The following is a 15,486-nucleotide window of genomic DNA, read 5'->3' on the forward strand; positions in this document are numbered from 1 at the left end:
TGTTGGTTGTATTTGAGCTAGCAAAGAGGAAGTATCTCAGGGTCAATGCACGTACAGAGAAGCGAAGATGAATATAAAACTCACTTTTTTAAAACTTTATAAAGAAATCAAAAAAAGTTTCTGTATTTTATTTGTAGGGCTGTATATTAGTTGAAAACAAAGGCTCAAAATCCAGAAGTAAATTATGGTATACCTTTTAGTAGATTTGAGTACATCATGTACAGCATTTGTTAAAAAGGACTATAAGATCATCTTTGGGGGCTAATGTTTTGTGTGGTTTTCTCTGTGACTGTGGGCACTAACCATGTTAGATGTGATAGTTTTCAGTATTATAAACTGCCATAGCAACCAGGGATACATATAAAAGTTGTTTAGGGAGTAACTATGAGTTCTTGTCTGTTTTACTTTAATAATCTTAAACAGAGCTGAAGTGAAGGAGCAGATTTCTAATGTATTTAAATATAACTGCTTCACAGAGTGAAGATTTAATTGTGACCCACATTTCATCAATAAGCTTTGAAGTAGCTCTAAATTACCTTGTCATTTAGAACTGACAGTATATAATCTGATATTTCTAATATGAGTATTTCCTATTTGTTACATTTTTACCTGGTTTATGAAATTAGCTGAAAGGAGCTAATTTAACAAAGGAGTTTTTCAATGTTGCATAAGTGTGGGATTTACCTAACTTAATTTTACTCTAATGAAATGGCAAAGGAATATCTTGGTAGGTAGCTAACAAACATTGAAACTCTGATGTAATTGCTCTGAAAAATGCATCATTACATCTCCCAGGAAGAAATCTGTATATCTCATCATAAATAATTGATTTAAAATTTTAAGCAAAAATAAGAAAATGAATCTCATCTTTCACATTTCACTGTAGCACATTTTTTTGAATGAGTAAAGAGATGCTTCTCTTCATTTTGAAAAGTTTACCACTGACTAACAAAATCTTTATTGACACAAGGAAAGCTGAGACTTGTGTCTAATTTACTACCTAAAGCAAAATAACAAAAAAGTTGGTCTCCTCCCAAGTAAGGTTTGATTTATTTTTAGTTGTTTTAGTAATAGGCATTTACAAACGATCCTGCTAGGCTACTCATCTTTCTGATAATTCTTCATGTATATGTATACATTATTACAACTTCTAAAACAGAAATTGATTTCCTTTTTCCCACAGAAATCTTTCCCTGATATCTTTCATTCATCCAGACAAAATTATTTCACAAAATTCTGGCATAAAAGCCCCTTCTAATAAAAATGAGTAAATATATTTGCCCATAACACGACTGTTATATTTCTTCAGTTTTATAAATTACGCTTCATTTGGAGAAGATAATACTTTGCAAAATAATGAATGACATTGATGAATTGTTCATGGCATGTGTAAACTTAAGGTATTTTCACTTTCAAATCAGTATTTATTGAGTTTGTTACTATACTATGTAAACATGATTATCAAACATAAATTTGTTTATCAAACATATATTGTGCTCTGACAAAACATGTTAGGACTTTGAGAAGCAATCTTTTTCAGAAAAAGTTATATTGTTCATAACATGTAAGATAAACATACCCTTCCAGACTGACCAGTGTAGATTGAGAAGTCTCCTATGATTAATAAATTGGGTATTCTTGTGCAAACTGAGATTCATCCCAATGAAAAATACAAAACAAAACTGGTAAGTATATAGGAGAACAGAACTCTAAAATTAGAAGAGATGCAACATACACTGGAATCCTGATGATGTTGTGTGTTTAAAATTTCTTGCTGCTTGGAGTTTCTTTACTTAGAAAGTTTGTGTTTGGACTCAGTCATTGGCCTTGGGGCATTTGAAAACAAAACTGCTTGTTGGAAAATTAGCAATGTGAAACTTGACAATGCACGCTGAATGTTGCAAGACCAAGTGGACAACTACTCAATTAGCTAGCACTTTAATTTCAGGCCATATTCAATATAAAATTGATTTGTGTAATATATAAAACAAACATTTATAAAAGCACAATTTGTTCTGCTTGGAACTTTTGGAAGAGAAGGTAATAATTCTTCAATCTGCTTATGCTCCATCATGACAGATTCCCATGGATGACCATTATGTAGCAATTCTAGTCATTCCTGAGGAGTCCAATCTGAGTGCTCAAAATTTCTCCCTGAACCAGCTTCATATTGCTATCTTAATAAAAGAAATCAGAAGTTAATGTTTTCCTGAATAAATAATTTATTGGTGTGTGTGTGTGTGTCTTGACCTTGTAATTTATGTTTTAATTTGAGGTATACCTGTGACCAGTTGTCTCTCAATTTCTTTTTTGTTTTGTTTTCTTCTCATGTTTGTGCTGGATGGAAATACTTTGTATTTTTGCATTTTGCCTGTTTAGAGAAGAGAAAGATATAATCTGTGTGTTTAGGGTTTCTGCTGTGGCTTTGTAATCATGAGAGAATACTGGAGGGGTTGTCACTCATTCTCCAGTGTTTAAGGTCAAAGTCAAGTTCATCTGTAAGCCTCAAGCCAATTCTCATTCAGGTACTTTCAGGACAAAAACTTTTTCTGAGACTGAATTAAATTTTAATAGAAGGAAATGGCATATAAAAAGATCTCAGGTGTGAGACAGCCCTACTTCATAGTGTCATAGATTTGCTTGAACTTCCTTTTGACTCTAGGTGGAATGGCCAGAGCTAGAGAGCAAGGTGCAGAATGAAAATATCATCTAGGTAAAGTATGTACACTTCAAGTAAGGTGTTCAGGTAAACATTTGATCTGTATCTTCCATTTGCTTGTACAAAAAAAGGTCTGGTATTGATTGGACCCTATAAAGGCAGATTTGTGCTTTTTTCTAATTGTGTTCTTAGAAATGTGGTTGACTTTTCATAAATGATTACTAACACCAAGCACAGGTATTTTGTGATGAGAGGTTGTAGGTTTTATTCATCATTTCAGAGAAATAAATGTTAGAGCATAGATGCTGAGTGAGGACAAGATTTTTTTCAGAATATAATAGGCCCAAATGAAGAGAGTAACCAAAGGCATCATTATTAGGTAAGTCATGGAAGGATGGGCATTGGAAGTTGTCATACAGTTCCAGCTATGGTTTCTATGTGACTAGAATGATTTTGTTTGATTCCTGTGTGTTTGAATGGTAATTTCCACTGGGATTCAGGGCCCTATCTGAGTTATACACTTGTACCCAGATGGGTGGAATTAAGTAAAGCCTAAGTGTTGTCTCCATTGTCTTGATATTTTATGCTGATTTACCTAAGCAATTGACTCTTTTTTCTTTTATTTCCACTTCATTTTGCCAGGGAGGACCAAGCCTTAATGCATCAGTAAATTCTATCTGGCGATGCCTTTGAGTCATCACAGATTATGATCCAAATATGGGCAATTCAAACACGTTTGGATTCTTTCACAAAGTAACTTTACTTCAAGGGACCCATAGTTTTACTTTTCTGGAAGCTATCATTCTTCTGAACTTACCATCCAGAGCTCCTCATTGCTTTGACTGACCCACAACGTGGCTCATTTTTATCTCAAAGTCTCAACCAATCATTCTGCTAAGGAGATAGAGCATCCTAGACTGATATTCAATTGTGTTTCAGTTCTTTCTTGAGAACAGATGGAGGCTGAAGAGCATTTCATGTCCGTTAAGGCATTCCAACCTGTCGTGTCTTGTCAGCTCACCCTCTGTGGTTTTCAGAGCTCACCTTGGAGCCACCTAGCTTGGCACAAGGGTAGAATAATGAGTTTCACTATCCTAGATTCTAAAACTTCCAGTTATGAATTTTTGTTCTACTCAGGAGAAAAAGGTTGAAAAGTGATTCTATTTTAGGGTATTGCTTTGTTCTCTGTTGTTTTAAGACACTGAACAGTTTTGCATGGCATCTTCTGATTGACTTAGAGAGGAATGGTATAGTCATTGTCTTTTCTCCAGGGTGATGTAGGGGGCAGTTTGCTCAGAAGGTACATGCTGTCAACTCTTGTATCATAACTATTGATTCTTCTGATTACAAAAAAGGTAGAACGATGGTTTAAAGGAGGAGAATCTTAAACTTTGAAAGTAGCTCTTCCTGTCATTTTGGCCTTGGCTTTAAGTTAGTGTTTGTATAGGTGAAGACAGGCGTGTGTAAATAATGACATGAGAGTTGACAATAAGGGCTTCCTTGGGTAAAATGAGCATGAACTACAATGGACGATAGAATTCACTTATATTTCCTATTGTAAAATATGGAGTGATGGCAAACTCGCAACATCTTTTGAAGACTAAAGATGGTTGCACTTAAAATTTGGAGCCCCACAGAACTGGATTATCAAAAAAGTAAAATGAGAAATACTCAGTGCTTAGCCTGTTTGATGATTCCAGTTGATTTTAATGCCAGTGCACATTGATTTGCACTGTTTATATGTTTAAAAGAACAACTGAAAGGAATAAAATGTGACTTTCTAGACGTTGGATAGTTCGCTCCATATGCTCTTCGGTCTGCAGGTCTCAGTCTTAAAAATGTATCTGTAAAGATAAAGATACATGAAAACAAAACAAGGTATTATGCCCAAATATTTTTCTAGCTTTTGTTTTTTGGTTTGTGTGCAGAGGCACTGATTGATTTGGGGTGAGGGAGTTTGGGCTTTCATGCATTATCACAGTGCATATAAAATGTGATGAGAGCATTTAAAGTAACAAAAATTAATAGCTATCTAAATTTGACCAAGAAGTCAGAATTGGATAATTCTCTTAGTTTCCAATCTCAGCAATTCTCTATGTCTTTATAGGAAACTTGGAAATGTTTTACTTTTAATGACTCATTTGATTTTCACCCTAGAAGTTTTTCTTTTCTTTTTTTTAAATCTGCCCATGGCTCTTTTATTTTATATGAAATATCTCCCAGAAGAACAGACCCTTTATTGCCTTGAAATCACATTGGGTCTCAGTTTCACTACTTACGAACGTGGGCAGTTGGCTTAATCTCACATTTTGTGAAACTGAGCAAGTAATAGCTGTCCTATTTAAGTAAGATAATGCAAGATAATGCTCAGAAAAATCACTCAGAATTGGGAGGTATTCTTTTTAAGGGTAGCATTTTAAAATATGGAGGGAGAGAAGAAATTACATTTGAGTACCTACCACATGCTGGAGATTTTGTCAGGCATTTTACACATGTATTAGCTCCTTAATCCTCTGATGTAGATAGTATGGTCTTCATCTCACAAATGGGAAAACTGATTCCAAGATGTAAACTGTGACATGTCTAATGTTCAGCTCTAGAAAATGATGGCACCTGGGCTTGAATTCAAATCTCACTCTAATGCTTATGATCTTTCCACTACTATGTGCTGTAGGTTATTTTGTAAAATATTTGCTACGGCGTTGGTTATGTTATGTCCAGTAACCTGAAAGGCAGGTTAGAAGTTAAGTTTCAAGAAACCCTTTGGAGAGTAGTTCTCTACAAACTTTTAAAGGGATTCGAAATGGGTGCCTACTGCAGCTAATACCCTCCCGCCAGACTTCTGGCCCCCAAAACCCACAGGGCTATGTCTTTAGAGATCAGAACACATCCAGTTTTCTTATTTGTTCAATAAAGGGTCTAGACAAAATGCTGCAGAATTCTGACGGCAAGAAGGAAATAAGACACACGGAATATAAACACCAGTGTTTCTCTCTTTCCTTCCTTCTTCATTCAGTAAGTGTGTGAGCACATCTTATGTACCAGGCCCTAATGTAAGCACTGTTTCCAAGCTTAAGAGTTATATTTGTTAGATGAATTTTCAATTAATTTTTTTTTTTTTTTTTAGTGTGGAGTACATGTAAGAGCCTGGAGTACCAGACTTCTTAGAAAGAGGAAAAATTACATTTCCCACTTAACATTCTTCCCAACCCTCATGAACTTGCTTCTAAGCATATTATACAATTAAACATACTGTTCCGAATCTAAACTTTTTTTTAAAAAGGCAAAATATGAAAATAAGCAAGGAATAAATAACACTTTTAACAAGATATGATGTGGTAATTGCAAGTATTTGCAAAATCGTGGGGCCGTAGTCTGAAATCTCCGTCTTTACAAATGCAGGATTCCCAGCCTCTTTCCCCACACCCACCCGTCCACGCCCATAAGCTGTAAATACTTAGAACAAGTTACTGTCTCAATGATACATGGGTTTATAGTATAGAACCAAATTCCACTCTGGTGAAGGGAAACCAAATATATACTCCCACAGTATTGTGTGTGCTGATGTATTAAAAACAAAACAAGCCCCTGAAATGTTTTGTTTATCTTCTATTGAAAAATAATATTCTGAAGAGCATTAAACACAGGAAAAAAGTTCAAAGCCAGTGTTTTCCTCTATATAAAAACCCTGGATCTTTTCTGGTTTACAAACTAAAATCCTAACTTGTTTTGCAGCCTCTGTGAAGTTTGATCAGAATGATTAAATAATGTGGGTTTTAAAGAACAATGAAAACCTCCCTGATCGACGCCACACAGCACAGTTAATGTGTTTCTTCTAGATGTAGACTCCGAAGAGGGTTTCAGTTTACATGTAACACTGGCCTGAAGACCAAGGAGCCAGTTTGCTTTTAACAAGTCCAAGTGATAATTGTGATATTTTGCCCTTTAGTTAATGGTGCGAATTTTATTTTTGAATAGGCTTTTTGTCAATGAGATGCTCATTTTAAAGTCCTCTTATTTGCAGGGCTTTCTCTCCCTTGGAGAGATTTGCTTTCTCTGACTTTGAAATGCAGTGAAACCCTTTTTAGAAAACAACCTTCTCTTTAGCAGATTTTAGATACGCCCGGATCCCATCATGGCCCCTGAAACATAACAACTGTACCGAGAAAGCTTGGTGTGGCACTGTCTAGCCTTGAAGGTCAATAACCTCCTCCTCTTAATGCCACCTACCATCCCTGTGCCCATTAAAAAGGATTTCTATCTTCCATGTTTGTGTAATTTACTACTGGGTAAACTGTGCAATCTCACAGTTGATCCCAAAGATTAAATCAGACACTGCTTCTGTATTAGGGAATTTTTTACTCCTATAACTCACTGTGTACTAGCCAAAGGGTTTCTTAAAAGCTTCATTCTAAAGGTGACAGATGGGTGTAATGGAATATTTGCATTGACTGAACCTTCTTTGAGAGTGGACTAACTTGAAGGAAAACTTCCCTTGAAGAGCTCCATCTTGTTAGGAGTGGAGAGCATTGATTGAGCACTGCAGTTATGGTGGGCACTTCGATCCTCCCAGGAGGCATTCTCTCCATGTCACACATGAAACCAAATTAAGGTTTTTCAGGGACCTGCCCAAAGTCATAAAGCTAAACCGGCAGAGCAGGGATTTGAATCCAAGCTTTCCAAAGTAGAGTCTGTGTTCCTCTTAAGACAACTCTCTCTCCCTAAGACAGCACTCAGAAAGAGTGTGTGATTCGCTGGGTACTCCTGGCTTTCATTTAATTTAATTCATGCCCTATGACTAAAGGTAAGACAGTGCCGCTAACCCCTGACAATAAATGAGCCCATGCACAGGTAGTAAATGACCCACGGTGCCCAAACCTCACAGTTAGACTGAGCTCTTAAAGGCTACCAGATTTCCTTCTGTTCAGGGAAATTAGCTGAGTCAGCGACAATTTTAGTTGACTAAAATATCTCCATATGGTAGCGAATGCGCGTATGCTAAGGGGAGGAAGTATTGTTAGGAGGGGAGGAAGCCAGTTTCTAGAGGCCAACAGAACCTGGGGCTCGAATCCCAGGCTCCCAGGCATGCCCTGTACCGCCTTTGTGTGTGACCTTCCTCAACTATCTAAGACTTAGTTGCTCATCAGCAAAATAAGAGAAGTTATAATACCTACCTTATAAGGCTGTTGTGAAGATTAAAGATGAAAATAACACATGTGCTCAATAAATGTGAGCTAACAGTATTATAATCATACAGAATTTGGGTTAATTCCTAGGACCTGTTGGTTGGTAATGCCAGGTCAGGGAGATACTATTTGTGAGGAATCTTGTGGCTTATTTTGTGTGTGTGTGTATGTGTGTGTGTATCTATCTGTATCTATTTATCATCTATCTATCTATCTATCTATCTATCTATCTATCTATCTATATCTATCTATCATCTATCTATCATCTATCATCTGTCTCCATCTCTTTCTATAAGGCAGATTGAAGAGAGAAAGAAGAGACTCTCACTTGGCAGTGTAGACAGTTATAACAGGTAATTTTAATATCACTGTACCAAGTACCTACTGGCTGCTAACTTAGGTAACAAAAGCACAATGCAAAACAACTTATGCTGGCTCAGGTTACCTGTATTACTGTGTTTCTATAGCCTTGGGATGATTCTTATATATAGAAGAGTGTGTGCTAACTTTTCTTTATCCTGCAAAGTATAAACATATGTTTTTATAGAAGATGTTTGTCGTGTGTGTGTATGTGTGTTTTGGTGTATTTGGGGATTGGAGTAGGGGTCATAAACATAGGGAAATTACTTTATAGATGATGTTAAAATTTGATTCAAAAGGCAAAAACAACTGTGATACCAGAAAAAAATCTTCTTTGAAGCAATAAAACAAACTCTCAAGGTAGTTGGAAATATATTCATGTCAGGTCTGTGTTGAGTGGGGACTTGTTGATAATAATATGCATTTTTATTAATTACTACTTTTGGCACCCCTAGTTTCCATCACAGGGACAAACATTGACGATTTCTGCCAACTTTTTTTTTTAATCTCTCTCTGCTTTAAATGAATTGATTGACAATTAAGATTGTTTTTGGCAAGGAATAGGAAGTTAACTATGTAGAACTATGCAAATGTTTGGGTTTTTTTTTTTTTTTCATTAAAAGCCTATGTATTCTTACTTACTTTAGACTTACTTTTGATTAGCCATGTAGGTAGAAGTGCTTTGTAAGTTGTAAAGCAATATATCAGTTTTAATTTTTATAACTTTCACTGTGACATGGAAACAAAATCATTTAAGAGACATGATTTTTCTAAATCATGGATATAGTGGGAGTATTTTTTTATATTGTGGATATGTAGGAGTATTTTATATAATTTATATATTTATGGTTATGTGGGAGTATTTTTTTTATTGTGGATAGAAATAAAAGCAAAATGGCTTATTAAAAGCATTTTCATGCATTTCAGAGGAGATCATTCCAGGGGAGTGTTTGAGGGTGAGAGATGCGTAAATATCTCTGTGCATCATGCAATGAAACACCCGGGAAGGAGGATCTACTCCAACATGGAGAAGAAGATGAGCCTTCATGGAGAAGGGGATTGTTAAAGCAATCTCCATACCTCATCGCAAACCAGAACATTCTTACTTGGAATGTGTCCCTCGGTGCAGCACTTATAAATAATGTCAGGTAGGAAACAATATGACTTCCTTTTTCATTTTGCAGAAAGCAGAAGCCACTGGAGAAAAACGGCCAAGAGGCAGACCTAGGAAATGGGTGAGTAATCAGATATAATTTCTGGGCTCTTTTTTTTCTTTTTGGTAATGAAAGTTTTCTATTTTTCGTTTTTTAAGTGAAAATTACTTTTATTTTATCAATTACATGTATTTCTGACTTCTGGTTCAATAAGTCTTTGAAAGGGTTAAGGCAAGCGCCGAATTATCACCACCCTTTACCATTAGGCTCCAGGAGTTTACTCACAATGCTTTTCTTTCCTGGGAGTGACTCCTCTTTCTATCTCTTATCAACATGAAAAGAGTTTCCACTCTTCCTTCAAACAGGGGTAACAATGAGATGACTTGTTCGGTGGGTTGAGTAACTAAGGTTAAAGGGTATTATGAAACCTTGGAAGTTGATTACAAATGGTGATAAAATTCAGATGAAATGTGTATGAGATAATTTTGTAACGTTTTCTTTCTTTTCTTTTTTTTTTTTTGTTGTTGTTTCCTTCATGGTTTTTGCTTTGGACACATTTCATTTTCGAGGTGGCTTGTGTTTTTCCTTTTTACGTTGGCTTTTTAGGAAACCAGGTTTTTAGTTTCAGATCTGTTTGCTTCCCTTAGTGGTCATTCCTGTGGACTGACGTTAGCGACCGTGGCTTCCAGGCAGGTGCTCTTGATCCCACAGGCACACAGATCCTGTAGCTCCTTGAGGCCGGAAATCCAGTGATCACTGAAGAACGTCGCTCATTTTACCACTTCAGCCTTGTTCCCTTTGCTGCTACACTACCCATGTTCTTTTGGTCTGTCTGTCCCACTGACAGAGGAGAAAAGTCTTAAAAATGACTAAAGCCATTTCTCAAGAAAGATAAGGACATCCTCTATACGAGGTTTCTTCTGCAAAGGGATCTTTGGATGTCCTTTTTTCTCTTCCCTGGTTTATTCTTCATGCTTCATCTTTTTTTAAGTGTCTTTGCTGCTATGCTGGATTATATTTTCCTGTTGGTATGCCATTCCTTTTCCTCTAGAGTTCTACATCACTTTCTATTTATACTGTGGTATTGCCTTTCATTTAATTTATTCATCTTGTATTTTTTTTTTTCCTCTGCTCAACATGTGTTGGGATTAGATTTCTTAGCACAAGGAAATGGGGATGATCTTTAGATTAAAAACATCTCCGCGTTGCAATGTAACCTTAAAATAAGAGCATTTCATTCAACTTTCTGGTCAATAAATGAATTCTCTCCAAACCTACCTACCAGGTGGTAATCATCTGGACTGCTTGAGATCCTTAGTGTTAGGGAACTCACTACTTCTTAAGGCTGCCTCTTCCTTCTTGGAAAGCTCTGAACATTAGAAAATTCTTCTGCCTGCCTTCCTGTAGCAGGCCTCCTTCCTGGGAAGATACAGAGTCATTGTGTTCACTTTTACTCCTGATAGTCCTTCAAATATTTGAAGACAATTAACACATACCCTTTGTTGTCTTTTTTAGTCTGAATATCTTCAGTCCTTTCATTTTTTTTCCCCCAAAGGAACATTCTTGTTATTCTTTTCTGAGTGTGTTTGTTTTTGAATCTTTTGAAATATGTCACCCAGACCTAAGTATCATGTTTCAAGTGTGGGCTCCACAACTGGTGGGTTTATCACCTTTCTTGTTGTACATATGGTTCCCGTTATCTATTAGCGATGAACCAACCACCCCAAAACTTAATGTTTTTTTAAAAAAAGCCATTTTATTATGCTCATGGATTCTTTGGGTCAGGAATATGGACAGGGCACAGCAGAAAGCCTTGTCTCTGCTTCCAGATGTCTGGGGCCTCAGTGAGAGGACTCAAGCAGCTGGGGGTGACTCCAGTCCTAGGAGCCTACATTCTGGAGGCTTCTTCACTCACGGGTCTGGAGCTTTTGCAAGATGGGCTTGAAGTCTGGGTGCATCTGGTAATGTCCACAGGAACACCCACACACATGGCCTTTCCAGCTTGGTGGTCTCAGGGTAGATGGCCTGCCTTCTGACATACACTCAAGGTTCCCAGAGTGTTCTGGCAGATGAGGATAAAGCTGCTTAGTCTCAGAAGTCAAAAAGTGCTGCTTCCATTGTATGCTAGCGAGCACGCCCTTGACCAGGTTGGTATTGGCGTACATGTAAATACAAGTCTGCCAATTTCTAAGCGTCAGAACTTTGAGAAGGCAGACCTGTATAAACTTTCTAAAATGCAACATAATAGAAAATGGTAAGTTCTTTGAAGTCATGAGATTAATGTTGCTCAAATGAAATAAATTGTAAGCAAAGACAATGAAAGTTAACGGGCACAAGAGCTTCCATCAAGTGTGGCCTCTCTTGTGTCCCCCAGCTTCATGGAGAGACAATTGACATACAGCATTGTGTAGACTGAAGGAATACAAAGCGTTGATTTGATACTTATGTATTGCAAAATGATTACTGCAGTAACATTTGTTAACGCCTCCATCACCTCACATAATTACCATTTCTTTCTTTCTTTCTTTTTTTTTTGGTGGTGAGACCATTTAAGATCTACTCTCTTAACAACTTTCAAACATATAATACAGCGTTGTTAACTATAATCCGCATGCTAGATTTCCAGACTTAATAACCAAAAGTTTGTGTCCTTTGACCAGCATTTCCTTACTTTCCCCACCCTCCACTCCTGGCAACCACCATTCCACTCTCTCTGTCTATAAAATCAGGTTTTTTAGATTCCACCTGTAAGTGAAATCATGCAGTATTTGTCTTCCTCTAACTTATTTCACTAAGCATAATGCCCTCACATTCCATCCATGCCAATGGCCGAATTTCCTGCTTTCTCATGGTTGAACAATATTCCATCCCATATGTGACACACACATACACACACCGCCCCCCCACCCCCCGCACATCTCCTTAAACATTCATCTGTAGATGGACACTTAGATTATTTCCCTAGCTTGCCTCTTAGCTGGTCATTCTACCTTGAACCTGTTCTACCCTTGGGGTATCCTATAATGTTCACCAGTAACATCTGTAGATTATAGTCATGTCACCGTTCTTTCTCCAAAACTTTCTCTGGTTGCACAGCCAGGCACTGAATTAATTACAAGCTGCCCTGGTGCTTTCAAGGCCCCCACAGTTTACACCCACCTATCTTTATGGCTTTATTTCCCACCACTCATCTTTACACAGCCAGTGTTCCAGCCAAGGACCTAGGTGCTTTTTTTTTTTTTTCTTAATGGATTCTTACTCATTGGAGGGAGATATGGATTCCAGGCATCTGAGCTTCATGCTGGATCAGACGCCCATGAGAGACATCCACCGTGGAGGCCCTTGCTTTCTGGGAATAACTGGGTCATCCTCATTGATGGGGGTGATTCCTAATTTTTACTGGCTGTGAGAATGGAAAATACTGTGTGGTGAACTGTTACGGCTCCCTGACTCAGTCCCCAAAGAAGAGTTGTTCTACTCAGAAGAGGTAATAAAAGGAAATTGTGTATTTTTTCGTGACGGTGTGTTTCCTCTTTGCTTGTATATATTCTGTTGGGTAGAGTGTGAAGCCAGCAACCGCGAGGCTTTCAGTTCAGTGGCGTTCTTTGCAGGAAAGCTCGTGCTAAAGAAATAAATTATTGTATTTTCCATAGGCAATGGGCGTGGACCTCACAGTAAATTCAGTTCTTTCCAACGGTGTCGTTCACCGATTTTCTTGTGGTAGAGATAGATTTTTGAACTGACTAGATTTACTAGGTACATGACCAAAAAGCCGAATTGCTACCCCTGTATTCTTCTGAGCTGTTTTGTTTTGCTTTGTTTTGTTTTAAAGCTCTTTCACTTTTAAAAAGATGTCCTACAAATCTTACGGTGTCAGGTAACAGGCCTGGAAAAAAACATCTGCAGGGTAACCCTCTCACCTGACGTGATTGGAATCGGCAGTTGGTAGGCTACTCAGGAGTTGACTAACCAAAAGTATGTGTATAGAAGTAGGGGAGAAACTTGCATCAGTCTTGCTTAAGGCGAGGGAATGGACCATTGGCAAATCCAGTGAGTATATTAACTGGACTTTGATTAAGAGCACTTCTAGTCTTTCCTTTATTCTCCTTTGTGCCCTCCCCAACCCCCTGAGTTTGAATTAGATTTTGGATCTTTTACTTCAATGAGCTAGTCTGGACTTCTACTTTTTAAAAATGTTTTGGTGTGGAGGAGGTGAGAGGTGAAGGAGAGAGAGGTGGGACCTAAATTTCCTCCTGGTCTTACAGTTGGGAGCTCAGGATCTGGATTCAGATGGCTTGGGTTCAGATTCTGGCCCATCACTTGACTAACTGTGGAATCTTGAGCAAATTACGTGACCTTTAAAAGATCCGGTTTCCTTATCTCTAAAAAGGTGGTAAGAGCAGCATATTTTTCATAGTTGTTAGATACATTTCTCATACACAGAGTTGTTGTGGGGATTAAATAAGATCACCCATGCAAAGGGCTTAATAAAAGGCATAGCACATGCAAGTGCTCAAATAATGTTAGATACTATGATTAATTCCACTGTACATTTTCATGTAGTTACCACCAACAGCCTAAACCTTACTTACTTATAGCTAGCTACCAGTAGTCACACACATGGAGCAAGGTGACAGTCATGCATCCAACTAACCAAGCACCCTCAGTGGTATCATTATGTCTTTAATGTATCTAGGCTTAGTATCATCAAGCTTAAGAACTGCTTATAAATAATCCTGAAGTACATTTTAAATCTATTTTCAGTTAAGAGAAAAATTGCACATAGCAGCTTATAAGCAAGCCTCTCCTCTCATTGTAGAGGTTTGGTGTCATGTGTTGTTCATCAATTTGAAAAGTATGATTCCTCCTGTGTGTCTCAATATGTGCATCCAGAGATGTGCTGGTTTCTTGGAATCTCCATAGAATTCCATTAGTCAGTCCTTCTGCCGGTTGAGATGAGGCATTTAATATTTGCCTTTCTCAGTTTTTGCCTAGGAAGGGAGCTTATTGCAGAACAGAGTTAGTGATGGAAAGTAGTTGGAAAAAGTTTTAGAGAATGGAGTGAAGGCTCAAGAAGATGTGAACCCGGAGGATGAAAGGCTCCATCCAGATGTTGCTTGGGGAAGTGCTTCTGGAGGAAAAGAAGCAAGGACAGAATAATAAAGAATAAAGCAGTAGGAACAAAGATGTTTGTAGGTGTTTTGTTTTCTGAATATCTTTATGAGAAAGGAAACAGGACAGAAGGGAAGTATAGCCCCAATATGAATTAATGGTTTGTAAAGAAAAAAGCCAACCAACCAACCAACAAACCCCCTGGAGATACTGAGATTGACCTAGAAATTGAATCAAGGACTAGTTGCTGAAGCTGAACTTTGATTGGTCACTAACGAAGCCCAGCTGTTTTGGGGGTGGGTTGCTCATTCTCTTTATTTGGTAATGGGGTGTGTGCAGTACACTGATGTAAAAATATGCATTTCCATTCCATCTCTTTTGAAGAGGCGGTTGTCTTTTCAGAGCTTGTGATGCACAGGAAAGTGATGTAATTTCAGCTGTTGGTCAGACATGGGAAGATTCTAGATAGGCAACAAAGGCTTTTTGTTTTTTCAAGTTTGAAGACATCTAGAAACTTAAGTGATGATGTGAAGATCAAGTACAGGAAATTAAATCAGCATAAAACCTATTATGAACTAGACTGATTAAAACTCTTTGGATTTCTTCTAAAGATCCCAAGTATTAGTGCATTGAGGAACCTGGGAATCTGATGTTGAAGTTCAAACATTAGGTTTTCATTTCCATGACTTTTCCCCTCCAGATGTTTGTTCCCTCTTTTTTTCTTTTTTAACTTTTAGCCATTTGTAATTTAACACTTGCTTTGTTTAAACTGAAGTATAACTTTGATGTTTACAAAGAAATATCAAATAATGCATATTGCAGATACTTGTAACTTTCTTATGGGAGTCGGAGAGGAAGAAATGACTTTGATATAACATCAAGAACTGCTAATGGAGTGTCTGGAGGCAAAACCATTTTCCCTTAAAAACTTGTAGTAATAACAAGCATTAAAAAATGGAGATGTTTCCCCGAAAGCACATGGCTCCTTGCTATATGCTCAGTAACTTAAATATGA

The 15,486-nt window shown here is 37.5% G+C and overlaps 1 protein-coding gene across 2 annotated transcripts in view; it reads left to right on the forward strand.

The window, feature by feature from the left end:
• HMGA2 (high mobility group AT-hook 2) overlaps positions 1-15,486 on the forward strand; it is a 140,525-nt gene that overhangs the window by 4,935 nt on the left and 120,104 nt on the right. Inside the window, exon 4 of one of the 2 annotated variants that reach the window (XM_006731195.3) lies at positions 9,390-9,440. The exons of the other annotated variant lie outside the window; for it this stretch is intronic. Within the exon in view, the coding sequence (XP_006731258.1) occupies positions 9,390-9,440 (51 nt within the window). The remainder of the gene's footprint in view (positions 1-9,389; positions 9,441-15,486) is intronic. 2 annotated transcript variants of the gene reach the window in all.

The sequence above is a fragment of the Leptonychotes weddellii genome, chromosome 5 (assembly GCF_054177405.1).
Source record: "Leptonychotes weddellii isolate Sample4059 chromosome 5, ASM5417740v2, whole genome shotgun sequence".
Lineage (NCBI taxonomy): Eukaryota > Metazoa > Chordata > Mammalia > Carnivora > Phocidae > Leptonychotes > Leptonychotes weddellii.